At 45.5% G+C, this 27,440-nt stretch overlaps 1 protein-coding gene across 1 annotated transcript; it reads left to right on the forward strand.

Moving 5' to 3' along the window:
• Positions 1-2,909: 2,909 nt before the first annotated feature.
• SNRNP48 (small nuclear ribonucleoprotein U11/U12 subunit 48) lies at positions 2,910-26,717 on the forward strand. The gene is made up of 9 exons (XM_040432108.1): positions 2,910-3,057; positions 7,529-7,636; positions 8,903-8,963; positions 9,443-9,523; positions 13,568-13,747; positions 15,562-15,683; positions 17,180-17,286; positions 17,982-18,131; positions 26,426-26,717. The coding sequence occupies exons 1-9, from the start codon at positions 2,935-2,937 to the stop codon at positions 26,472-26,474; spliced, it is 981 nt and encodes a 326-aa protein (XP_040288042.1). The 5' UTR covers positions 2,910-2,934; the 3' UTR covers positions 26,475-26,717.
• Positions 26,718-27,440: the final 723 nt, after the last annotated feature.

The following is a 27,440-nucleotide window of genomic DNA, read 5'->3' on the forward strand; positions in this document are numbered from 1 at the left end:
CCGTTATTAGGTTTCTGTGGGGAGATCTGTGTATCTCCCCTTCCTGGCATCCTACTACCAACCTACGACCAGGGGCATGTCGGTCTTGGCCCCAGGGTTGCAGATATATAACTGGACTGGTGATTCATAATTCCTTATGAATCGCCAGTTCCAAGATGTCTGAGGGATCTGATTGATCTGGGCAATGGTTGAGACCCCCTACAGAGAGTTTTTTCCTGGTAAATTAGCTGGGTTCCTGGCTGGCTGGGTGAAGGTGTGAAATGTATACAAGTGGCCTGCTTGAGCCAGGACCCCCTGCGGAGTTCTCTGCTATCTGACAGCAGAAGGCTGTATTTCGTTACCCGGTATTTATACCTGTGCACTGACAATAAAGTTGAATCAAATCCAATCAGCTGAGGGGCCACTACTGTACCATTATAAACTGTGAGGGGCACTGTTACAGCTAAGGGGCCACTACTGTACCATTATAAACTGTGAGGGGCACTGTTACAGCTAAGGGGCCACTACTGTACCATTATAAACTGTGAGGGGCACTGTTACAGCTAAGGGGCCACTACTGTTCCATTATAAACTGTGAGGGGCACTGTTACAGCTGAGGGGCCGCTACTGTACCATTATAAATGATGAGGGGCACTGTTACAGCTAAGGGGCCACTACTGTACCATTATAAACTGGGAGGGGCACTGTTACAGCTGAGGGGCCACTACTGTCCCAATCTAAACTGTGAGGGACACTGTTACAGCTTAGGGGCCACTACTGTACCATTATAAACTGTGAGGGGCACTGTTACAGCTGAGGGGCCACTACTGTTCCATTATAAACTGTGAGGGGCACTGTTACAGCTTAGGGGTCACTACTGTTCCATTATAAACTGTGAGGGGCACCGTTACAGCTAAGGGGCCACTACTGTTTCATTATAAACTGTGAGGGGCACTGTTACAGCTAAGGGGCCACTACTGTTCCATTATAATCTGTGAGGGGCACTGTTACAGCTGAGGGGTCACTACTGTTCCATTATAAACTGTGAGGGGCACTGTTACAGCTAAGGGGCCGCTACTGTTCCATTATAAACTGTGAGGGGCACTGTTACAGCTGAGGGGCCGCTACTGTACCATTATAAATTATGAGGGGCACTGTTACAGCTAAGGGGCCACTACTGTACCATTATAAACTGGGAGGGGCACTGTTACAGCTGAGGGGCCACTACTGTTCCATTATAAACTGTGAGGGGCACTGTTACAGCTGAGGGGCCACTACTGTACCATTATAAACTGTGAGGGGCACTGTTACAGCTTAGGGGTCACTACTGTACCATTATAAACTGTGAGGGGCACTGTTACAGCTAAGGGGCCATTACTGTACCATTATAAACTGTGAGGGGCACTGTTACAGCTGAGGGGCCACTACTGTACCATTAAAAACTGTGAGGGGCACTGTTACAGCTGAGGGGCCACTACTGTTCCATTATAAACTGTGAGGGGCACTGTTACAGCTGAGGGGCCACTACTGTACCATTATAAACTGTGAGGGGCACTGTTACAGCTTAGGGGCCACTACTGTACCATTATAAACTGTGAGGGGCACTGTTACAGCTAAGGGGCCACTACTGTACCATTATAAACTGTGAGGGGCACTGTTACAGCTAAGGGGCCACTACTGTACCATTATAAACTGTGAGGGGCACTGTTACAGCTAAGGGGCCACTACTGTACCATTATAAACTGTGAGGGGCACTGTTACAGCTAAGGGGCCACTACTGTACCATTATAAACTGTGAGGGGCACTGTTACAGCTAAGGGGCCACTACTGTACCATTATAAACTGTGAGGGGCACTGTTACAGCTGAGGGGCCACTACTGTACCATTATAAACTGTGAGGGGCACTGTTACAGCTGAGGGGCCGCTACTGTACCATTATAAACTGTGAGGGGCACTGTTACAGCTAAGGGGCCACTACTGTACCATTATAAACTGTGAGGGGCACTGTTACAGCTAAGGGGCCACTACTGTACCATTATAAACTGTGAGGGGCACTGTTACAGCTAAGGGGCCACTACTGTACCATTATAAACTGTGAGGGGCACTGTTACAGCTAAGGGGCCACTACTGTACCATTATAAACTGTGAGGGGCACTGTTACAGCTGAGGGGCCACTACTGTACCATTATAAACTGTGAGGGGCACTGTTACAGCTAAGGGGCCACTACTGTACCATTATAAACTGTGAGGGGCACTGTTACAGCTGAGGGGCCGCTACTGTACCATTATAAACTGTGAGGGGCACTGTTACAGCTGAGGGGCCACTACTGTACCATTATAAACTGTGAGGGGCACTGTTACAGCTGAGGGGCCGCTACTGTACCATTATAAACTGTGAGGGGCACTGTTACAGCTAAGGGGACACCAAGGGGCAACCAACTTGCTGCCCGAACAGAATAAAAATATCCATTATTGTTTCATTATTTTCTAGGAGGCACAAGGAGGACATTATTCCTTTGTAGGGGAAATAAAGGCTGAAATACTGTGTGTGAGGGCACAAAGGTGGGCATTATCACCGTGCTGGGCACCGTTACTGTCTGGGGCATTTTGTACTTCAGTTTTTGAGGCTAAAGTGTTTTACATTAGGTTAGGTAATATGTAATACTAATGCACGCAATTAAAATGGTCTTAAAATAACCACAAATGGGGCAGTGAAACCCCACTTGGCCTAACTGGAGTAGTGCACTCACTTCCTTTAGATGTGCATGAAGGAGGTGAAACCACCACAGACTCCTTCAGTCAGTACTGCTGTGGGCTGACATCTACCCGCTGTTATACAGGATTCCGGCCACTAGAGGGACCCTCCAGGAAAACGAGGCGTGACACGGCAGTGCCGCCCGCCTCTTCCTGTGTATCTCCGCCGTGCCGGTTTCCGGTGTAAGGGCAGGTGTAGCAATGGAGGGTTCTGCTGCTCACTTATTGCAGGACTTAAAGGACTTCACTGAGCGATGCCAGAGCCGTCTGACGGAGCTGCTGCAGGAGCTGGGCTGGGAGCAGGAGGTGGCGGGTGGAGAACAGGTGTGTACAGCGCCGTCTGGTGGCCGTAGTGTTATAAGAGTGAGCAGCCAGTCACCATAGGCACGCCGCATCATGGTTGTCAGATCCAATTCCTGGAATCTCATGTAATGAGTTGTCAGCTACATGGCAGAGGTACCAGCAACCTCCGGCACTGCAGCTGTTCGGAAACTACAACTCCCAGAATGCTTAATTCACTTCTGTGGGAGTTAGAAGAGCAGTCGAGCATGTTTGCATGCTGGGAGTTGTAGTTTCACAGCAGCTGGAGTGCTGAAGGTTGCTGATCCCTGCGCTAGAATAATGTATGGCTACTTTCACACTTGCGACAGAGTGATCCGGCGGGCAGTTCCGTCGCCGGAGCTGCCTGCCGGATCCGGAAATCTGCATGCAAACGGACTGCGTTTGTAGACGGATCCGGATGCGGATCTGTCTCACAAATGCATTGCAAGATTGGATCCGTCTGTCCGTTTGTCATACGGACAAACTGATCCGTTTCAATTTTTTTTTTCTTCACATTTTTACCGGTATGCGATTGATTCGGCACTAATACATTTCAATGTAAATTAATGCTGGATCCGGCATTCTGGCAACTGATCTGGAATTTTGGACGGAGATAAAACCGCAGCGTGCTACGGTATTATCTCCGTCCTGAAAAGGCAAAAAGACTGAACTGAAGACATCCTGGTGCCTCCTGAACGGATTGCTCTCCATTCAGAATGCATTAGGATAAGGCCTCATGCACACGACTGTTGTTTTATTCCGTGTCCGTTGTTCCGTTTTTCGTGATTTTCTGCAGACCCATTGACTTTCAATGGGTCAGTTAAAAACTCGGCTAATACACCGTTTGTCGTCCATGGTTCCAGTTCGTCAAAAAAATATAACCTGTCCTATTTTTTTCCCGGAAAACAGTTCGCGGACCCATTCAAGTCAATGGGACTGTGAAAAAACGTGGAGGCACACAAGATTGTCATCCGCGTCCGTTTTTTTCCTATCATTTGCATGGCAAACTTGACTTAGACTTTTTTTTAACTTTCCTTCATGTCTGGTGATCCTCCAAAAATAAAGGAAGACACACGGAAACTGATCACGGAACAACGGAACCCCATTTTGCGGAACGGAACACAACAACGGTCGTGTGCATGAGGCCTAAAACTGATCAGTTCTTTTCCGGTATTGAGCCCCTAGGACGGAACTCAGTGCCGGAAAAGTAAAACGCTAGTGTTAAAGTAACACTTGGGGCTCCCCTTTATTAGCCAGAAAGAAGGTATTCGCTATTGGGGCGCCTTCCGTTCTGGCAGACTTTAGCTGCCCTTGTGGAAGCGCCTGGCTGCCCGCAACTTCTCTTGGCATGACCTGCTATTTGGCAGGTGTCTGACTCAATGCCATCAGCTGCATTTTGAAAGGTACCGTTTTTTTTTTGTTTGTTTTTTTATGAGACTGCCTCTGTAAAGAGGACCTGTGACCTCTCCTGACGTGTCTGTTATAGTAAATAATTGTACTCCGCATGTAATAATTAGCGAGCTCCTGTGAGCTTCTCTTCCTCTAAACTTCCTACAATACATTTATGAATAAATTGATATCTGGGTGATACCATTCCCCTTGCAAGGGGTGTGTCCCTGCACAGTCTGACCCTGGCAGCACTGACTGGGCAGTGTTAGGCTACGTTCACACTCACGTTTTGGTTTCCGTTTCTGAGATCCGTCATGGGCTCTCACAAGTGGTCCAAAACGGATCAGTTTGCATTCTAATGCATTCTGAATGGAAAAGGATCCGCTCAGAATCCATCAGTTTGGCTCCATTCCGCTCTAGAGGCGGACACCAAAAACGCTGCTTGCAGCGTCATGGCTATAGAAGACCTAATACAACCGGATCCGTTCATGGCAGATCCTTCATGGCTATAGAAGACATAATACAACCGGATCCGTTCATGGCTATAGAAGACATAATACAACCGGATCCGTTCATGGCAGATCCTTCATGGCTATAGAAGACATAATACAACCGGATCCGTTCATGGCAGATCCTTCATGGCTATAGAAGACATAATACAACCGGATCCGTTCATGGCTATAGAAGACATAATACAACCGGATCCGTTCATGGCAGATCCTTCATGGCTATAGAAGACCTAATACAACCGGATCCGTTCATGGCTATAGAAGACATAATACAACCGGATCCGTTCATGGCAGATCCTTCATGGCTATAGAAGACATAATACAACCGGATCCGTTCATGGCTATAGAAGACCTAATACAACCGGATCCGTTCATGGCTATAGAAGACATAATACAACCGGATCCTTCATGGCTATAGAAGACATAATATAACCGGATCCGTTCATGGTAGATCCTTCATGGCTATAGAAGACATAATACAACCGGATCCGTTCATGGCAGATCCTTCATGGCTATAGAAGACATAATACAACCGGATCCGTTCATGGCTATAGAAGACCTAATACAACCGGATCCGTTCATGGCTATAGAAGACATAATACAACCGGATCCTTCATGGCTATAGAAGACATAATATAACCGGATCCGTTCATGGTAGATCCTTCATGGCTATAGAAGACATAATATAACCGGATCCGTTCATGGCGGATCCTTCATGGCTATAGAAGACATAATACAACCGGATCCGTTCATGGCTATAGAAGACATAATACAACCGGATCCGTTCATGGCGGATCCTTCATGGCTATAGAAGACATAATATAACCGGATCCGTTCATGGCGGATCCTTCATGGCTATAAAAAACATAATACAACCGGATCCGTTCATGGCGGATGCATGCGGTTGTATTATTGTAACGGAAGCGTTTTTGCAAATCCATGACGGATCCGCAAAGAAACGCTAATGTGAAAGTAGAACTACAGAAACCCCAAAAAGAAGGGAGCAAAGGGAATAAAAACATAATTTTTACTCACGCTACACCAAATAGACCTACAAATCAGTTATGTAAATAATCACTGCAACGGATTATAGCACACTACACAGTATTAGCGGGCCCATAGAAAACAATGGAAGGGTGAAAAAAGGGAACAATCTCACCAGTCCCTGCAGTGAAAGTCATGCAATCCCTACCCACTGGCAGGTTCGTTATTATACTGCAGTCATCTTTACTTAGGGGATGTTTGTTACCTTCCATGTGGCTCCACTGAACCATAGGATTATTGTGGGACCATTTATCCCCATAAGTTTTTTTGTATCTTTTTCCCTATTTTTGGGCACTATTTTTTGGTTGGTGCATTCAGCGTACACAGCATATTTTTGTACTCGGCATATATCTGTGTATCCAGCATTTTGGTGTATTTAGCATATTATGTACTCAGCATACCCTAAGATTGTCCGTTTCCCCTGAAGAGTTATCCAAACGAAAAGTGGCACGTCGGGAACTTTCATTTAGGGTACATTAGGGATTTTGCCCGGGTTTAGGGACAGGTATCCGGACGGGGTCGCTCCTTTCGGGGCGAGTGCTCTGTATAGCTAGGTAGGGCACTTCTAGTCTCCTCCCCACACTGCAGGGTGATATAGGGCTAGTTGTTCCCGTTGCCATCTTGACGCAAGAAATTAAGAGCCGCCCGCTTGCCTGTTTTGCAACTAAGAATATCTGAACCGCCCAGCTGTATACAGACAACGTACCCAAGTGAGCACCCCAGGGCGCCACTTTGTTGTTGGGGTTCGTGTATGATCCACATCTCCCTGTGGACCTACTACGTCTGGACTGGTAAGATTGTTCCCTTTTTTTTCACCCTTCCATTGTTTTCTATGGGCCCGCTAATACTGTGTAGTGGGCTATGATCTGTTACAGTTTAGGTGATTATTTACATAACTGTGATTTGCATGTCGATTTGGTGTAGCGTGATTTTTATTGTAGCATGAGTAAAACTTAAAGGGGTTCTGCACTTTGTTTAAACTGCTGATCTATCCTCTGGATAGATCATCAGCATCTGATCTGTGGGGATCCGACACCCGGGACCCCCGCCGATCAGCTGTATGAGAAGGTGCTGGAGCGGCGCGGCCTTCTCACTGTTTACCGCTGGCCCAGTGACGTCACGACTAGTATCAACTGGCCTAGGCGGGGCTAAGCTCAATTCAAGTGAACAGAGCTTAGCCACGCCCAGGCCAGTGATACTAGTCGTGACGTCACTGGTCCAGCGGTAAACAGTGAGAAGGCTGCGCCGCCGCCTTCTCAAACAGCTGATCGGCGGGGGTCCCGGGTGTCGGACCCCCGCCGATCAGAGGATAGATCATCAGTTTAAACAAAGTGCAGAACCCCTTTAAGTTTTAATTCCCTTTGCCTCCTGCTTTTTGGGGTTTCTGTAGTTCAGTTCTGATTTGGGAGTACCTAGGAGAGACTCTGTTGGTCTCCCTCTTATTTACTCATCATGTGAATCCTTAAGGTTTGCTGTTTGTCTCTGTTATTTGACCGTGTCACAGCCAGACAGTCCTGTGTTTCTCCCACTAGGAGACTGCTGTGTGTCCCTATGACTCCAATCACAGAATGGCAAGGTCCTCTCTGGAGAAGCATGTAGTCCTATGCAAACGGTGGAAGATGGGATACAGCAAGGAGGAGGTAAGTGGGTCTGGGATGCATCTGTGGAAAGTAAAAGATATTAGATTGTATACGGCCCTTGGGTCTTGAAGCCGGTGTGACAGCAGAGCACGTGGTTTGTGGCCTTCTAGTGTGGCCCCCAGCAGTCGTACACCTATAACCTAACCTGTGGGAAATCCTCTTTTACCTGGAGCCCGAGATGCCATTGTATTCACTTTGATCAGCATATCGTCCTCCTTACATTTCCAGCAATCCACACACTGCGGGGAAAGTCATCTGGGTAAATTGACCTACAGGGTGGTTTTTAAAGGGGTTATCCAGGCAATCCGTGTGGATGGCCTGTCCTTAGGATAGGTCATCCATATTAGATCGGTGGCGGTCTGACACCCGGCACACCTGCCGATAAGCCAAGGCGTCACATGGCCCGTATACAGCTCCGTCCCATTCATATAAATGGGCTGCAATACCAAGCACAGCCACTATACAATGTATGGTGTTGTGAGGTGAGCACCGAAGCCTCTCCAAATAGCTGATTGGTGTGGATGCCGGGAGTCGGACCCCCACCGATCAGATATTGATGACCTCCCCTGAGGATAGGCCATCAGTATCAAATTCCTAGAAAACCGATTTAAACCCATAGCCATATGCAAGGCATAGTGTGAATTCCATGGCAAACCTGCAACAAAATCTGACAAATCTACATACATTATACACAGATTTTGATGTGGAAAATCCACTCTTTCTGGCTATACCCCAAATCAGGGCTGCTCAACCTGCGGCCCTCCAGCTGTTGCAAAACTACAACTCCCAGCATGCCCTAATAGCTGTGCAGGCATGCTGGGAATTATTGTAGTTTTGCAACAGCTGGAGGGCCGCAGGTTGGGCATCCCTGCCCTAAATGGACCAAACTCCATATAAAAAGAAGCCAGCACATACTCTTGCCACCACCCTACTGTTTGTGCTCAGCAGGAAAGCGCACCCTCTGTGCCAGGAATCAGCACTCTTAGCTGCTGTGAAACTACAACTCCCAGCATGCACACTTGTAACTCCCATAGAAGTGAAAAGAGGATTCTGGGAGTTGTAGTTTCAGAACAGCTGGAGGTTGCTGATCTCTGCCCTTTGCACCTCGTGCCTTTTGTTCTCCAGATCTCCCCCTCCCCCATGATCTTACTCCTTTGGATGCTAGGTCTAGCGTGCTTGAGTTGATCTGGATTTGTTTCCCTGATGAATTTGCTTTCATTGCCCCTGACCACACAGAATGTTATATACCAGCTCTTTCATACACAGGCCGACGTTCAAGACACCCAGTTTTTCTATGAAAAAGCAAAGGTGACATCCGTTTTCATAGGTATGTAGGATTTTGGTTTCCATATGCGGAACGATCAGTGATGCTATCATTTCCTCATCACTTCAGACTGCAAATACATGTTCCCCTCACAAGCATTTATGGTTGTCCTCTGCCCCCTGTGTGTAGACTAGTGGTGGTCTCTGTGGACGTCTTATTAGCTGTCTCCAGATTTGTCACAGAGTGTAAGGGATATCTCTGAAATCGGGGGCGCAGGACCCCCACCTCCCGACTATAGCATATCTTCTCAAAGGTCTTTGAATGTTTGTGCCCGTTGTGCTGTAGAAATCTAAGTGCCAACGGGGGTTGTGCTTGTTAATGGGAACCCAGTGTATGGTCTGCTATGAAGCACCCTTACAGTTCTCCTTCCAAATTGATATTGGGTGAATTATGTGTCGTCATAGAATGGAAATGTGTATTGGAGGCAAAATTATTCCAGTGCTTATTAAATAGTAATTATAATTCTACTTTCATCCCAACAGATAAATCGAAGCAGTCTCAGATCATAAAGGATGCCAAGAATAGTGCCCCTGCCATAAGTGAAGATAAGCTGTGGGACAAACGTAAGTGGATTAATATTGTGACGGGTCTACACTGCTCAAAAAAATAAAAGGAACACAAAAATAACACATCCTAGATCTGAATTAATTAAATATTCTTCTGAAATACTTTGTTCTTTACATAGTTGAATGTGCTGACAACAAAATCACACAAAAATAAAAAAATGGAAATCAAATTTTCAACCCATGGAGGTCTGGATTTGGAGTCACACTCAAAATTAAAGTGGAAAAACACACTACAGGCTGATCCAACTTTAATGTAATGTCCTTAAAACAAGTCAAAATGAGGCTCGGTAGTGTGTGTGGCCTCCACGTGCCTGTATGACCTCCCTACAACGCCTGTGCATGCTCCTGATGAGGTGGCGGACGGTCTCCTGAGGGATCTCCTCCCAGACCTGGACTAAAGCATCTGCCAACTCCTGGACAGTCTGTGGTGCAACGTGACGTTGGTGGATAGAGCGAGACATGATGTCCCAGATGTGCTCAATTGGATTCAGGTCTGGGGAACGGGTGGGCCAGTCCATAGCATCAATGCCTTCGTCTTGCAGGAACTGCTGACACACTCCAGCCACATGAGGTCTAGCATTGTCTTGCATTAGGAGGAACCCAGGGCCAACCGCACCAGCATATGGTCTCACAAGGGGTCTGAGGATCTCATCTCGGTACCTAATGGCAGTCAGGCTACCTCTGGCGAGCCAAAGAACAAAGGCGGAGGTAGCGGTCCTGCTGCTGGGTTGTTGCCATCCTACGGCCTCCTCCACGTCTCCTGATGTACTGGCCTGTCTCCTGGTAGCGCCTCCATGCTCTGGACACTACGCTGACAGACACAGCAAACCTTCTTGCCACAGCTCGCATTGATGTGCCATCCTGGATAAGCTGCACTACCTGAGCCACTTGTGTGGGTTGTAGACTCCGTCTCATGCTACCACTAGAGTGAAAGCACCACCAGCATTCAAAAGTGACCAAAACATCAGCCAGGAAGCATAGGAACTGAGAAGTGGTCAGGTCACCACCTGCAGAACCACTCCTTTATTGGGGGTGTCTTGCTAATTGCCTATAATTTCCACCTGTTGTCTATCCCATTTGCACAACAGCATGTGAAATTGATTGTCACTCAGTGTTGCTTCCTAAGTGGACAGTTTGATTTCACAGAAGTGTGATTGACTTGGAGTTACATTGTGTTGTTTAAGTGTTCCCTTTATTTTTTTGAGCAGTGTATTATACAATCTGGTTTTCATGGTCAGACCTTATGATCGTCATTGTGCAGTACACAACTCTGACCACCAGATGGAGCCAGTCTATCATCTATGTACACCTAGGCACTAGTTGGAATGGGCCTAATGTATAATCTTATGTCTCTGAAGTTTTCAGCCACTTTAAGGAGATGACTATTTTGCAGTCATGTGTATTTTCTTACGTTCATTGTGTAAATCAAAGTGTAATCTCTTTGGTTCTTTTTCTTTCCACAGCATGGGTGAGTATAGAGTGGAGCTAGCGTCCTGACATCTCACATAACATCCACTGTGCTTAAGTGCAGTATCCTTTTTATGTGTTATATCCTTTAAAAAAATATATATATATAGGTGGATGGATTTATCTAGGTAGATATGAATTGTCAGCTGCATTTCTTCATGTCTCATGAAGCCATCATTCATTACACTGTGTTACATGGTGTGAGACGCTCTATAGAACTTCTGTGGACCATTGTCGCCATGTGACCACTTTAGCTAGATATCAAGCAGTCTCCTAATGTTCCTTTTATTTAAAGGGGTTGTCTCACTTTAGCACATGGCATGTATCATGTAGATAAAGTTACTAATGTATTGTGATTGTCCCCATATCGCATTATACACGGCTCGTATCCAGAGGTTGCGACGACCGCTACAGCACACATACAAGGTGGTCGGGACTAAAGCTGCTGCGCATGTGTGCCTATGCGCGCTCCCACAGCCATGCTTTTTCCTAAAGTGTGCAAGCATTGCCTCTGCAACTGGATTGCAGGATGGTCTTAATCCCTGGATACGAGCAGTGTATAATGTGTTGGAAAAATGAATCCAGCCAGCAAAGGAAGCAATATGGAGAATCACAATACATTAGTAACTGCCTTGTATTAACTTCCTCTACATGATAAATGCTAGTTACTAAAGACAGCCAACCCTTTTAATGCTAATCAGATTGTGCATGAAAAAAAATGTCTTGTCTGATAGGGCTTCTTTGCATAGGCCTTGCTCTTCACGCAGGCTCCTAGGCTAGTGATGTCACCACTTTAGCAAGAAAGAGAGACTGATGGCTTTCTTAGTCTACCTGTTTATTCAGGTTTTTTTTTTTTTCTCTGCAAACTGAACTTGGAACTAAGGCTTTATTCACACGTGTGTTTTTTTTTTTTGTTTTTTTTTTTGCTACATCCGCTATCTTGCAGCCTAAGGCTACTTTCACACTAGCGTTGTTTAAATCCGGCGTTCAATTCCGACACCGGAACTGCCCGCCGGATCCGGAAAAACGTGTGAAAACTGATTACATTTGAATCCTGATCAGGATTTTGATCACAATGAAAAAATGCATTGGAAAAAACGGATCCGCCATTTATGGACTTTAACTTTTTTTTCACATTTTTCGGGTTTAACATGCAAAAGCCGGATCCGGTTTGACTGAACACACGGCGCTGGCGTTAATGCAAGTCAATGGGAAAAAGGCCGGATCAGGCGTTCAGTCAAAGTGTTCAGGATTTTTAGCCGGAGGTAAAAATACAACATGCTACGGTTTTCTGAAAAGCCTGATCAGTCAAAAAGACTGAACTGAAGACATCCTGATGCATCCTGAACAGATTGCTCTCCATTCAGAATGCATTAGGATAAAACTGATCAGTTCTTTTCCGGATTTGAGCCCCTAGGACGGAACTCAGCGCCGGAAAAGAAAAACGCTAGTGTGAAAGTACCCTTAGGCCTCTTTCACACTTGCGTTGTTGGGATCCGGCATGCACTTCCGTTGCCGGAGGTGCCCGCCGGATCCGGAAAAACGCAAGTGTACTGAAAGCATTTGAAGACGGAACCGTCTTCCAAATGCTTTCAGTGTTACTATGGCACCCAGGACGCTATTAAAGTCCTGGTTGCCATAGTAGGAGCGGGGGAGCGGTATACTTACAGTCCGTGCGGCTCCCGGGGCGCTCCAGAATGACGTCAGAGCGCCCCATGCGCATGGATGACGTGATCCATGCGATCACGTGATCCATGCGCTTGGGGCGCCCTGACGTCACTCTGGAGCGCCCGGGGAGCCGCACGGACGGTAAGTACACTGCTCCCCCGCTCCCCACTACACTTACCATGGCTGCCAGGACTTTAGCGTCTCGGCAGCCATGGTAACCATTCAGAAAAAGCTAAATGTCGGCTCCGGCAATGCGCCGAAACGACGTTTAGCTTAAGGCCGGATCCGGATCAATGCCTTCCAATGGGCATTAATTCCGGATCCGGCCTTGCGGCAAGTGTTCCGGATTTTTGGCCGGAGCAAAAAGCGCAGCATGCTGCGGTATTTTCTCTGGCCAAAAAACGTTCCGTTCCGGAACTGAAGACATCCTGATGCATCCTGAACGGATTTCTCTCCATTCAGAATGCATTAGGATAATCCTGATCAGGATTCTTCCGGCATAGAGCCCCGACGACGGAACTCTATGCCGGAAGACAATAACGCTGAAAGAGCCCTTAGCTAGCCATCATCTGTAGTGAGCTATAACTGCTGGTTTGTATTTTATTGACCGGCTGCTTATTCAAATATTAGGCAGATATTGCACTTCACACATGTCCCAGCGGGAACCACCAGACTACAGGGCAAATGTATGTTCATGCATATGGCTGTTTCTTTCTTCAGTGGTGCGGTTCAACCTTTAACCCAGATGAAAGGAATTACAAGCTAAAGTATTCACTTAACAGAATATCAGTAATTGGTACTTCTCTTGGGAGATTGTGGTGTGTGTATAGGTGCATACAGTGTATCCATATATGTAGTTACATGGTAGGAGAATGTGTAATATGGCTGTGTTTTTCTGTGTTCCAGGTGACTATTCCTCTTCAGCTGCTGAAGTTCCTCTGAACCATAAACGCACCATTTGTGATCTGACGGCTGCCGAACGTCTTGCTATTTATGAGCATGTCCTTCTGGAGACTAAGAAGCAGAAACCTTCACAGCCGAGTGCATCTGATTTGTTTGAGGATTTAACTGCCAAAATCGGTCAAGGTTTCTCAGTGTTTTCTTTATTTTAAGGCGGGATACCCCTGGGACTTATTCCATTAGGCCTCTTTCACACGGGCGTTGCGGGAAAATGAGCGATTTATTTTTTTTCCCCGTGAGTGCAAAGCGTTTTAATGCGTTTTGCACGTGCATGACAAAAATCGGCATGTTTGTTACCCGGACTTCTTCACAGAAGTTCGGGTTTCGGTTAGGTGTTGTGTAGATTTTATTATTTTCCCTTATAAGATGGTTATAAGGGAAAAGAATAGCATTCTTAATACAGAATGCAATGTAAATTAGGGATGGAGGGGTTAAAAAATAAAATTCAAATTAAACTCTCCTCATCCACTTGTTCGCGCAGCCTGGCTCGTCTTTATTCTTCTTCTTTGAGGACCTGGGAGGAAAAGGACCTTTGGTGACGTCACTGCGCTCATCACATGTGATGTCACCAAAGGTCCTAATTTACTTTGCATTCTGTATTAAGAATGCTATTCTTTTCCCTTATAACCATCTTATAAGGGAAAATAATAAAGATCGGGTCTGCACCTAATCAGGACCATTTGTCAACTTTGCTATCCACATGCCAGTGAACATTTGAGTTGCAAAGTTTTGTGGGTCTCTTCAGGGTTTTTATGAACATATGTGCATATATATGACAGGTATCTAGTCTTCATGTGGGTTACTTTTAGGGCTCTTTCACACGAACGTGTCCCTTGCGGGAATCGCTCTCTGTGTGAGAGAGGCACCCTGTGTTCTGGACTTACAGAAGCACAGGGCATTATCATGATTGATAATTCTGTGTTACTCTGCCTGACCTTTCTTCTTCATGTCAGTATGATTCTGTAACCGAAAGGTCACACAGAGGCACATAGCATTATCAATCATGATAATGCAGTGCCCTTTTGTAAGTCCAGAACGCAGGATCCCTCTCTCACACGGAGTGTGATTCCCACAAGGGGCACTTTCGTTTGAAAGAGCCCTTATTGTTAGTAGTTGTTGTGTGCACTGTTCATGGTCTTGGAAATGACTGATCAAATCCATACATGTAAGTCGGTACACAGCCCATTGAAGTCTATGAAGAAAGGAGATGAGGAGGAGGAGGACGAGCTGTTGAGGCAAAGTGGAGAGAGACTATGCATTGCTGCAGCTACTACAGGCTGATGAATCTCACCCCATCAGTTGAAATATTACTTCGTGAGTTAAGATAAATCGCTGACTTGAAGCTTCCTCCAGGTCTGCGCTCTCTGCCTGTGTACAGACTTCTGTATAGTGATTTGATCATTCAGTTCAGAGCCTGTGATCAGTGCCTGGACAATACGTGTAGAAACGGGTACTTTTCTTTATAAAAAATTTATTACAGAGTTCACGGTTTTCACTTATACTGTACTATTGAATTGTGAATTAAAAAGGATAGGTACACTTCAAAGGGGTTTTCCAAGAGTAAAATATTGATGGAACCCCCGCAGATCTGCTGTTTGAAGAGGGTGCAATGCTTGGCTCAGCGTTGGGGCCTCTTACCAGGCTGGTGAGGTCTTGTGGCCTATGTGCAGCTCAGTCCCATTGAAGTGAAGGCAATACCAAGCACAACCACCATACAATGTAGGCCGCTGTATGTTGTGAGGAGACCCCAGCACTCCTCTGAGCGCTGCATCCCTTTCAAAACTATGATCGGTTGAGGGGCAGGGAGTTGGTCCCCCACCGATGATGGGTCATTGTATTGTACCCCCGGAAAACCTCTTTAAACATAGTGCAGTTTTCAAAATGTTTTTTTATGGTTTAGAATATTTTTTTTTTAAATAAAATGTATATATCTTTTGAAGATGATGAGCAGAAGTGTCCCAAGTCCCACTTGGAAATCATGGCAGAAATGAGGGACTACAAAAGGAGACGCCAATCTTACAGGGCTAAGAACGTCCACATCACAAAGAAGTCCTATACAGAGGTAATATGTTGGGAGTGTAGTATGGTTTCTTAGTAATTGCACAAGTATTTTGCATGCTAATACTTTGCTTTTGGTATGCATATTACATGAGTAGCATGTTGACAAAGTACAGGTTCAGTATTCTGATGTACCATGAGTGTACTTCAGTGCCAGAATGGAGAAGATTCTACCTCTTCTATGAATACACCTCAGGAATAGGTTTAGAGGAAATGTCATCCAATTAAAGGACATCTGCAGATTGTTACCTATGATGCTAGTTGTTCTGTTTCATGTGCGCTTGGCAGCTGAAGGCATCTGTGTTGGTCCCATGTTCATATGTGCCCTCATGGCTGAGAAAAATGAAGTTTAAATATATGCAAATGAGCCTCTAGGAGCAATGGGGCCATTGCCGTTACACCTAGAGGCTCTGCTCTCTCTGCAACTGCCTCGCCCTCTCCACTTTAACAGGGCCAGGGGTGATCAAGTTTATACTGCATGGACCTGTCAATCAAAGTGGAGACTGCTCAGCAGTTGCAGAGAAAGTGGAGCCTCTAGGTGTAACGGAAACGTACCTGTTGCTCCTAAAGGCTCATTTGCATGTATTAAAAGTTCATTTTTCTCAGCAATGTGGGCACATCTGAAGATATAACATCAGTTGACTGCTGGGAAAGCTGCAGGCAACCAAGCATTGTAAAGCAATATTATACTGTATTAATTCATATTGATGCCCTAAAGGGGTTATCCAACCCGTGAAATTCTCCCCTATATGCCAGCACCCGTGTCACTTCTAAAGCCCGCACAGCCGCCGCTGCAACTCCCCATTGCGCGGAATAAAACATTCAGCATCGGTGGGTCAGCCAATAGCAGGCGGTGAATGGAACGAGCATCTTGGGTGACGCTAGGGCGGCTCGTTCCCGTCACCGCCTGTTATTGGCTGCCCCCTCTCTCCCCCCCCCCCCCCCACACAAATGTTTTCATCAGCGCGGGGGGGCTTCAGAAGTGACACGGGTTTCGGGGAGCAAGTTAAGCTCACTGTGTGTGAGGGGCCCGGGCATATGGGGGAGAATTTCAGGGGGTGGATGACCACTTTAAAGGCTATATGCACAAAGGCTGTCCAATCCCTTTTAGTTGAACAAACAATACTTTGGGAGGAATTTGTCATGAGGGTAATATTTTACATTGTCTGCATTGGAATACTTTGCGTCAGATTTATAAACCATCATACGTTAAAATTTGGCTCATCTTTAAACATAAATCAATAATTTTGTCTGGAAATGCTGCTCCAGTTGTTGTTGTTTTTTTACCACCCCTCTATCGGAGTGCAAATTATTTAGCAGTTTAAGTTGCAGTGTTAAGTGGATTGAACCCAATTAACATTGCCAACCACAGCCACCTTCCCACCCACTGTGATGGGTGCAAAGATAGAATTTTTTTAAGCCAGAATTCTTTAGTCCTGGTTTGATTACATTCCCCCTTTTTGTCTGTGAAAAGACACCATTTACCTGCTTTCTTTCCAGATAATGCGAGATGTCATTAATGTGCATATGGAAGAGCTGAGCGGCAAGTGGCATGATGAAATCCATGATGAAGCAAGCTCCTCCATTTCTTCTTCCTCGATGAAAAGGTGAATGCAAAAATCTCCCATGTTAAATGTTACATTTTAGCAAGGGTGTAGTTGGGGTAAAGGGGGCTTTGGCAACATTGGCTTCAACAGCAAGGGTTAATATTTTAATTTAATAATAATTAAAATACATACTTTTTGTTCTACTCCTAGCAGTGGGCACTGCACTCTTCATGTGAGTGCAGTGTCGTGTTCCTTCCCAAAAATTGCCCACTAATTTCAGCTGCATTTACATGCATTAATCATCCGCTGTTTAGGGAAGAACGATCGCTATTGTGATCATTCATCCCCCTACAGGTAAAATTTTTGTTGCAGAACATTCCTGATTACACAGATGATTTTATGTGCCGCATAAACGACAGATGAGTGATTAGCTTGTTTGTTGGCTGATTGGTGGCACTTTTACAGAAGGCAATTATCAGGAGCAAGTGGTTGTACGAACGTTCGTTCCTGATTGGCCCGATAAACTGCTCATGTAAATGGGTCTTTTTATTCAGTTTGGGCTGTAGTTAAACACAAGCTTGAAAAGATGTGCTTTACTTTGTGGGGAAAGGGTTTCAAAGGTAATCCAGAGGTAAAAAATCCTGCCCGATTTGGGGGGTATCCAGTATGCAAGACAAAGCTAATTACTGTGATTATTTTACAGTCGGTCCGGCGTGTTGATAAATAACGATGTGTCTTATTTGCTGCTTCTTCAGGCGGGAGCGATCTCGTTCTACAGAGTCCAGACAATCTGGGGGCAGTCACAGGGACAGACATCGATCTGCACGGAAAAGAGAGCGCAGCAGTAGTCCACGAAGACGGCGCAGTAGAGGCAGGGACAAGGAGTCCAGGCATGAAAAAGACAGGCAAGATCCTATTTTGTTTTGAGGCACACTCTACAGGAAATGTTTAAAGGGAACCTGGCATTAGGGTCATGCTTCCCAAATTATGGACGGCATGAAATCCTGAAATGATCCCTCATGACAAAGAGCTATGTTTTACACTGAAATGCTGCCTTTCAGAGAAAACAGATTTTCTAAACTAACCGGGAAGGGACACACGGCTTGACTGACAAGCCTGTCCCTGCTTATGTATAGGGAGAGACCCATCAATTAAGCCAAGCAGGGTGGGGAGAAGCCACACAGCGGACTCCTCTCCCTATTCCAAGCAGTTTAGACTGTGTTTCTGTGTCTTCTCCATTACAAAGGGTGAAATCCACAGTGGAGGTCTGCAGCATAGATTGATGTGCTGCACTGCAGTTTTCTTACACAGCTTGTTGATAAGAGTTGGTAAAATTTCATCCACTTTGCCGGCAAATCCGCAGCATTTCGGACACATTTGGATATAGCTTAACCTCTTCCGGACACAGGGCGTACAGGTACGCCCTTATGTCCTGGTACTTAAGGACACAGGGCGTACCTGTACGCCCTGTGTATTTTCGATCACCACCGCGCGGTGGGCTGTGATCGGAACCCGGTGCCTGCTCAAATGATTGAGCAGGCACCTGGGGCAAATGCACCGGGGGATCCTGTGACCCCCCCCCCCCCCCCCCCGTGTAGGCGATCGCAGCAAACCGCAGGTCAATTCAGACCTGCGGTTTGCTGCGCTTCCGGGTTATTCGGGTCTCTGAGGACGCGATAACCCGGAACAGGATGGTGATCGGTGGTGTGATTTTACCCCACCAATCACCATCCTGCGATCCTGAGTGGTGATGGTGACATCACCTCTCAGGATCGCCTCTGATTGGTAGGAGGGCGGGCCGGCGGGAGATTTAAATCATAGCAGCGCTCCTCTCCTCCTCCTTTTGTGTCCGGAGCCCAAGGAGAGAGGAGCGCTGCCTGCACGTGTGGAGCATCACCCCATCTGTGCCCCAGCACCCATCCTTGCCCCCAGGACCCGATCTGTGCCCCAGCACCCCCCATCTTATCTGCAGGTAATTAGGGAAAAGTTGGGCTAGGCAGGGAAAATAAAGGGAAAGTTAGTGGTAAAAAAAAGTTTTCTTGCATCACCCTAAGTAGGGTGTTTGGGGTCCACAGCACATTTTTTCATTTTTTTTGTGCATACGCTGACACTGGCCGGCACTCTCAGCGTCCGGCCACTGTTAGCGCATCGCACACCCCACCGCTGATCAACTTCGGACGGTTGATCAGCGGTTTAGAATTAAAAAAAATATATTTTTCCCCCTTTTTTTTTTTTCAGTTAGTTTTAGGGATAAGTACGCCGCCAGGCGGAGCAAAGGGACCCCCATGTTAGGGACCCTGTGGCGCACCCCAGTACGAGCAGCTCTGGGGCTTGTACTAGTTTTCTGGCCCACCGGAGCCCCCTGCCGGTGAACTTGTCTGGTGTACCCCAGAGCGATTTGAGCCCGTGATTCCTGAGTTTGTAGGCCAATCAGGAATCCAGATTTCCACAGTGGGCTTCACTGAATATGACTTTAGTCCTTTTTTCAGTGACCAACTGGTAAATCTAATGGTGGAGCAGATGAACCTGTACGCCCAACAGTTGTTGCTCAACACCCGGGCTCCTTTTTGGCTAGGCCCGGTGGCTGGACCGTGGTCAGTGCAGCCGAGATGAGGACATTTTGGGGCCTCGTGCTGCATATGGGCCTAGTCAAGAAACCTAGTGTCAGGCATTACTGGAGTGGGGACATCCTCTACCAGACCCCCTTTTACAGTATGGCCATGACACGTACCCGGTTTGAGGCCATCCGGAAATGCCTGCATTATTCAGATAATGCAGCATGTGCCCCCCCCCATTTGTACAGGCCTATGTACCTGGAAGGGAGGTCGCGGTTGATGAGTCTCTCATTGCGTTCAAGGGGGGACTCATTTTCCGCCAGTATGTTCCCTCAAAGCGGGCGAGGTATGGTGTGAAGCTGTACAAACTTTGTGAGAGTACCTCAGGGTACACTTACAAGTTTTGTGTGTACGAGGGGCGAGATTCCCGTATTCAACCCCCAGAAAGTCCCCCCACTCTGGGTGTTAGCGGGAAACTTGTGTGGGACATTATGCACCCACTGCTAGATAAGAGTTACCACTTGTACGTGGATAACTTTTATACTAGTATCCCCTTGTTCCAGTCCCTCGCCGCCAGATCCACGTCCGCTTGTGGGACCGTGCGGAAAAATCAACACTGCCTCCCTGCCCACCCCCTCCAGGTACCTATCCCCAGGGGTGAGACCCGTGCCCTTACCAGTAAAAACCTGTTGCTGGTCAGATATAAGGACAAGAGGGATGTCCTTGTACTGTCCACAATTCATGGTAACGGCATCACCCCTGTCCCTGTGCGAGGTACCGCGGCAACGGTCCTCAAGCCCGATTGTATCGTCGACTACAATCGGTATATGGGAGGAGTTGATCTCTCTGATCAAGTCCTCAAGCCATATAACGCCATGCGCAAAAAAAGAAAAATGACTCTTAGACTTTAGAGATACAAAAAAAATTTTTGGTATCAAAAAGGATAATATAGTCTAAAACCTAAATAATTGTAAAAAAGTAGACTTATTAGGTATCGCCGCGTCCGTAAGAATCTCCTCTATAAAAATACCCAATGACTTAACCCCCCAGATTAACACGGTCAAAAAACAGCTATTTTTGGCACTTTTCCATTTCAATAATTTTTTTCCGGTAACAAAGCAAGGGTTAACAACCAAACAAAACGTAATATTTATTACCCCGATACTGCAGTTTACAGATACGCCACATTTGTGGTCATAAACTGCTGTATCACAAAAAGGCAGGGCGCAAAAGGAAAGGACCGACATGGTTTCTGGAAGGCCGATTTTGATGGCCTTTTTTATTGACACCATGTCCCTTTTGAAGCCCCCCTGATTCACCCCTAGAGTAGAAACTCCCTAAAAGTGACCCAATCTAAGAAACTACACCCCTCAAGGTATTCAAAACTGATTTTACAAACTTTCTTAACCCTTTAGGTGTTCCTCAACAGTTAATGGCAAATGGAGATGAAATTTCAGAATTTAATTTTTGGTAACCTTACCTCACAAAAATGTAATATAAATCAACCAAAAATCATATGTACCCTAAAAATAGTACCAACAAAACCGCCACCTTATCCCGTAGTTTCCAAAATGGGGGTCACTTTTAGGGAGTTTCTACTCCAGGGGGGTTGAAACAGGACACGGTGTAAATAAACCGGTCCATAAAAATCGGCCCTCCAAAAACCAAACGGCGCTCCTTTTCCTCTACGCCCCGCCGTGTGGCTGTACAGTAGTGTACGACCACATATGGGGTGTTTCTGTAAACGGCAGAGTCAGGGCAATAAAGATACAGTCTTGTTTTGCTGTTAACCCTTGCTTTGTTAGTGGAAAAAATGGGTTACAATGGAAAATTCTCAAATTTCATCCCCATTTGCCAATAACTCTTGTGCAACACCTGAAGGGTTAACAAAGTTTGTAAAATCAGTTTTGAATACCTTGAGGGGTGTAGTTTCTTAGATGGGGTAACTTTTATGGAGTTTCTACACTTGGGGTGCATCAGGGGGGCTTCAAATGGGAGGGACATGGTGTAAATAAACCAGTCCAGCAAAATCTGCCTTCCAAAAACCATATGGCGCTCCTTTCCCTGTATGCTCTACTGTGTGCCCGTACAGTAGTTTACAGCCACATATGGGGTGTTTCTGCAAACTACAGAATCGGGGCAATAAACGTTGTTTTGTTTGGCTGTCAACCCTTGCTTTGTTACTGGAAATAATAGATTAAAATGGAAAATTTGCCCAAAAATCTAAATTCTGAAATTTTATCTCCATTTGCCATTAACTCTTGTGGAACACCTAAAGGGTTAACGACGTTTGTAAAATCTGTTTTGAATAGCTTGAGGGGTGTAGTTTCTAGAATGGGGTCATTTTTGGGTGGTTTCTATTACATAAGCCTCAGAAAGTGACTTCAGACCTGAACTGGTCCCTAAAAATTGTGTTTTTGAAACTTTATAAAAAATTTCAAGATTTGCTTCCAAACTTCTAAGCCTTGTAACATCCCTAAAATATAAAATTACATTCCCCATATGTCTACTTCATATTTGGATCATTTTGGGAATGATAAGTAATAACTATTTTTGTAGGTATTACTATATATTATAGAAGTAGAGAAATTGAAACTTGGAAATTAGCAATTTTTTTACAAATTTTTGGTAAATTTGGTATTTTTTTATAAATAAAAATTAATTTTTTTGACTTCATTTTACCAGTGTCATGAAGTACAATATGTGACGAAAAAATGGCCTGGTCCTTAAGGTGAAATAAGGGGTTAAAGGAGTGTTTTTTGGTTTTATGCATTTAATGTGTAATCTCTGTATAAATGAAAAGTTCTACAACTTTCACATGTGCAATGTTTCAATTTCATTTTCAGGATTTTAATTTTCTGTGTGTGAATGAGAACACTGCTGCATACCCAGTCCTGCTCCCCGCTAAGTGGGCACCGTTGTATCCTGTTTAGGCAATGCTCTGTGAGCTAAACCTCTCCGCTAGTTTACTACAGTGTATCAGCCTGTGTCCATATTGTTTAGCTCGCAGAGCAACGTCTAGACTAGTTGTATCTGTAGATGAGCAAGTTCTGTACCAGTTTGCCTGTTTGCAAGTGTTCCCATTCACTGACAGCAAGCAAATATCATAAAATGGTGAGTAATTCAAAACTGGTGCAAAGTAAAAATGGAGTAGTGGTTCATGACAACCAATCGGATTCCACCTACATTTTCAGAGCCCCTTTGGAAATGGAAAACAGAGGCCTGATTGGATGCCATGGGGAACTTCTCCATTCCCCCCTCCCAATATACACTGCTCAAAAAAATAAAGGGAACACAAAAATAACACATCCTAGATCTAAATTAATAAAATATTTTTCTGAAATACTTCACATAGTTGAATGTGCTGACAACAAAATCACACAAAAATTAAAAAATGGAAATCAAATTTTTTAACCCATGGAGGTCTGGATTTGGAGTCACACTCAAAATTAAAGTGGAAAAACACACTACAGGCTGATCCAACTTTGATGTAATGTCCTTAAAACAAGTCAAAATGAGGCTCAGTAGTGTGTGTGGCCTCCACGTGCCTGTATGACCTCCCTACAATGCCTGTGCATGCTTCTGATGAGGTGGCGGACGGTCTCCTGAGGGATCTCCTCCCAGACCTGGACTAAAGCATCTGCCAACTCCTGGACAGTCTGTGGTGCAATGTGACATTGGTGGATAGAGCGAGACATGATGTCCCAGATGTGCTCAATTGGATTCAGGTCTGGGGAACGGGCGGGCCAGTCCATAGCATCAATGCCTTTGTCTTGCAGGAACTGCTAACACACTTCAGCCACATGAGGTCTAGCATTGTCTTGCATTAGGAGGAACCCAGGGCCAACCGCACCAGCATATGGTCTCACAAGGGGTCTGAGGATCTCATCTCGGTACCTAATGGCAGTCAGGCTACCTCTGGCGAGCACATGGAGGGCTGTGCGGCCCTCCAAAGAAATGCCACCCCACACCATTACTGACCCAATGCCAAACCGGTCATGCTGGAGGATGTTGCAGGCAGCAGAACGTTCTCCACGGCGTCTCCAGACTGTCACGTCTGTCACATGTGTCAGTGTGAACCTGCTTTCATCTGTGAAGAGCATAGGGCGCCAGTGGCGAATTTGCCAATCTTGGTGTTCTCTGGCAAATGCCAAACGTCCTGCACGGTGTTGGGCTGTAAGCCCAACCCCCACCTGTGGACGTCGGGCCCTCATATCACCCTCATGGAGTCTGTTTCTGACCGTTTGAGCAGACACATGCACATTTGTGGCCTGCTGGAGGTCATTTTGCAGGGCTCTGGCAGTGCTCCTACTGTTCCTCCTTGCACAAAGGCGGAGGTAGCGGTCCTGCTGCTGGGTTTTTGCCCTCCTACGGCCTCCTCCACATCTCCTGATGTACTGGCCTGTCTCCTGGTAGCGCCTCCATGCTCTGGACACTACGCTGGCAGACACAGCAAACCTTCTTGCCACAGCTCGCATTGATGTGCCATCCTGGATAAGCTGCACTACCTGAGCCACTTGTGTGGGTTGTAGACTCCGTCTCATGCTACCACTAGAGTGAAAGCACCGCCAGCATTCAAAAGTGACCAAAACATCAGCCAGGAAGCATAGGAACTGAGAAGTGGTCTATGGTAACCACCTGCAGAACCACTCCTTTATTGGGGGTGTCTTGCTAATTGCCTATAATTTCCACCTGTTGTCTATCCCATTTGCACAACAGCATGTGAAATTGATTGTCGCTCAGTGTTGCTTCCTAAGTGGACAGTTTGATTTCACAGAAGTGTGATTGACTTGGAGTTACATTGTGTTGTTTAAGTGTTTTTTGAGCAGTGTATATCAGGGAGTTGTTATAATAGTTGAAGGAGCTTGGTTATATTTCTGAAAAACAGTGGGATATAATCCATATAAAAGTTAAACATTCTAGACATTATTATACTGCTCGGTTTCGCACAGTATAAAACAGCTCAAACTTTCCCAGATGTGGACAGTGAGGCAGGGGGTCTGCACATTGTATTGGAAGGTTATGTTCACAATCTGCTGCGTATACTGCGGTTCTTCAGATTGGATGCCATTGAATGGACTTAAACTACAAGCGAACGTCCACCATGTCTTCAAGTATCATCTGTCCACACACCAAAAACATCGGGACATATCCCTTCTTTGTGCAGTCATGGCTTTTAACCACCAGCTGCACGAACTGCGCACTGCCTCCTATTAAACAGTGAGAGGCAGACGCCACACAGCCTCCGCCAGAACTTTGGTGCAGAGTCCACGTAAAAATTGTGGCTGCATAAACTGCCATGTGAATGTCCCCTAATGGCGGATATCCCATATCACAAAGGAAAAGGTACCGTCTGACTAAGCTGCCTTTCTTGTCCCAGCTTCAGATAGAAATGTGTTGTCTCCACATATAGCTCAAATTATTTTCCTGAATTAGCTTGGTCAAATTAACTAAAAACATATAAAGACGATGGTTATCAGAATATGAATGTTAAAGGGGTTTCCAGGATTTTTTTTTTTTTTATTTACAGCGAGCCAGGGGGCTGTGTAAACTGAAAAAAACAAAACAAAACCCTTACCTTTAAAATGTCCCATGCTTCCAGTCAGGTCCCCAGCGTCCCTTTTTGGTCTGTTACATCACATTCATTGTTCCTGTGACCACTGTAGCCAATCGCTGACCTCAGCAGTCAAGTGTACATGAATGGCCTGTGACTGCTTAGGCCTGTGATTGGCTGCAAGTGGTCAGAGAAACGGAATAGCACCTTCGGATCAGAGCATTAGGGACCAGACTGACGGAGCATTTCAAAGATGAAGAAGTGTGTTTTTTTTTTTTTTAATTTTTCACAGCCTCTGCTCCGTGCAGCCGTCTCGGAGAACCCCTGTAACATGAATAGGTTTAATTGGAGAAGGGGTAAAATATATATACGTATATTTTTCTTCTTTCCTTTTAGGCTACTTTCACACTTGCTTTGGTGCGGATCCGTCATGGATCTGCACAGACGGATCCGTTCAGATAATACAACCGCATGTACCAGTTCAGAACGGATCCGTTTGTATTATCTGTAACATAGCCAAAACGGATCCGTCTTAAACACCACTGAAAGTCAATGGAAGAAGGATCCGTTTTCTATTGTGTCATATAAAACGGATCCATCCCCATTGACTTACATAGTGTGTCAGAATAGATCCGATTGGCTCAGTTTCGTCAAACGGACATCAGAACGCTGCAAGCAGCGTTTTAGTGTCTGTCTCCAAAGCGGAATGGAGACTGAACGGAGGCAAACTGATGCATTCTGAGTCGATCCTTTTCCATTCAGAATGCATTAGGGCAAAACTGATCCGCTTTGGACCTCTTGTGAGAGCTCATGACTGATCTCACAAACGGAAAGCCAAAATGCCAGAGTGAAAGTAGCCTTAGACCCATGGCAGGTTGGTGGTTCATGGAAAATGCTTTGTATTGGTAATGATATATATTTCATATGATTTTGAAGTCTTAAATAATACATTTTCTTATTATTTCTTATACACAGCGACTAAGTATTATTTACATCTGGAAAACTCCTTTTAACTAGATGTTGCCCAGAGATTGCCTTACTTTCTGAAATCTTACCATGTAAAATATAATTTTTCTTTCTTTTGCTTCAGGGATGGAGATACCCACCACAGCTACAAGAGGAGAAGGGGCGAGGAGTAGCTCCCGCTTGTGTTGCACACTCCAGGATATTTTTGTTTGGCTTCATTAGAAGTTATCCCTTGTTCAGCATGTTGCTTAATACATTTAAATTGAAAAGTTACAGTTTTCTAGTCATGTGTCAATGGTTATTTTGCAATAAATTCAATTGTAAATTTACAAAAATAGAGTAATCTCGTTATCAGGAAACTGACTTTCTTCTGCTGTTTTCTTAAGAGACTTTCTTCTGCATCAATATATATATTTTTTTTTAATGGGGGTTCTGCACTTTGTTTAAACTGATGATCTATCCTCTGGATAGATCATCAGCTTCTGATAGGCGGGGGTCCAAAACCCGGGACCCCCGCGGATCAGCTGTTTGAGAAGGCAGCAGCGCCGCGGCCTTCTCACTGTTTACCGCAGGCCCAGTGACGTCACGACTAGTATCAAAGGCCTGGGCTGGGCTAAGCTCTGTTCTCTTGAATGGAGCTTAGCCCCGCCTAGGCCAGTTTATGCTAGTCGTGACGTCACTGGGCCAGCGGTAAACTCTTTATGATAGCTGAGCCGCAAACACATTCAGGGACATCTGTCAAATGGTTTAGGCCAGACACAGACAAGCACGTTTAATGCAAGAGACTTGCTGTGTGCGGCCCTGTGAGTTCCTGTTCTGACCTAATGATTTATAAAAAATTGATCAGAAATAAACTGATAACACTTCTATTTTTGAAAGCATTCTTACTAAGCAGCATTCTTTCCACACCTGCCTAGAACTCCTGCAGAGTACTGTATGTGTTTGTATGCCAAGTTTTGTGTTTTCTCAGAGATGGTAAAAGTACAATGGGGGTCAAGAAACAGAATGTGACTTCAGCCGTTTTCACTATATAAAACTTTTGACAGCACTAGGTGGGATCGGGGACAATAGGACAAACATATATTTTTTGCAGAACCTTAATTATCAGGAGGGGTACGACTGAACTTTTATTCTGCTCC

The sequence above is a fragment of the Bufo bufo genome, chromosome 5 (assembly GCF_905171765.1).
Source record: "Bufo bufo chromosome 5, aBufBuf1.1, whole genome shotgun sequence".
Classification (NCBI taxonomy): domain Eukaryota; kingdom Metazoa; phylum Chordata; class Amphibia; order Anura; family Bufonidae; genus Bufo; species Bufo bufo.

Bases quoted from the DNA above. Each gene is read 5' to 3' on its own strand.
- SNRNP48 (XM_040432108.1), top strand. From the start codon at position 2,935: ATGGAGGGTTCTGCTGCTCACTTATTGCAGGACTTAAAGGACTTCACT. The intron at 13,748-15,561 runs GTTTCTCAGTGT...TATCTTTTGAAG, and splicing joins AACTGCCAAAATCGGTCAAG to ATGATGAGCAGAAGTGTCCC. The intron at 18,132-26,425 runs GCAAGATCCTAT...CTTTTGCTTCAG, and splicing joins TCCAGGCATGAAAAAGACAG to GGATGGAGATACCCACCACA.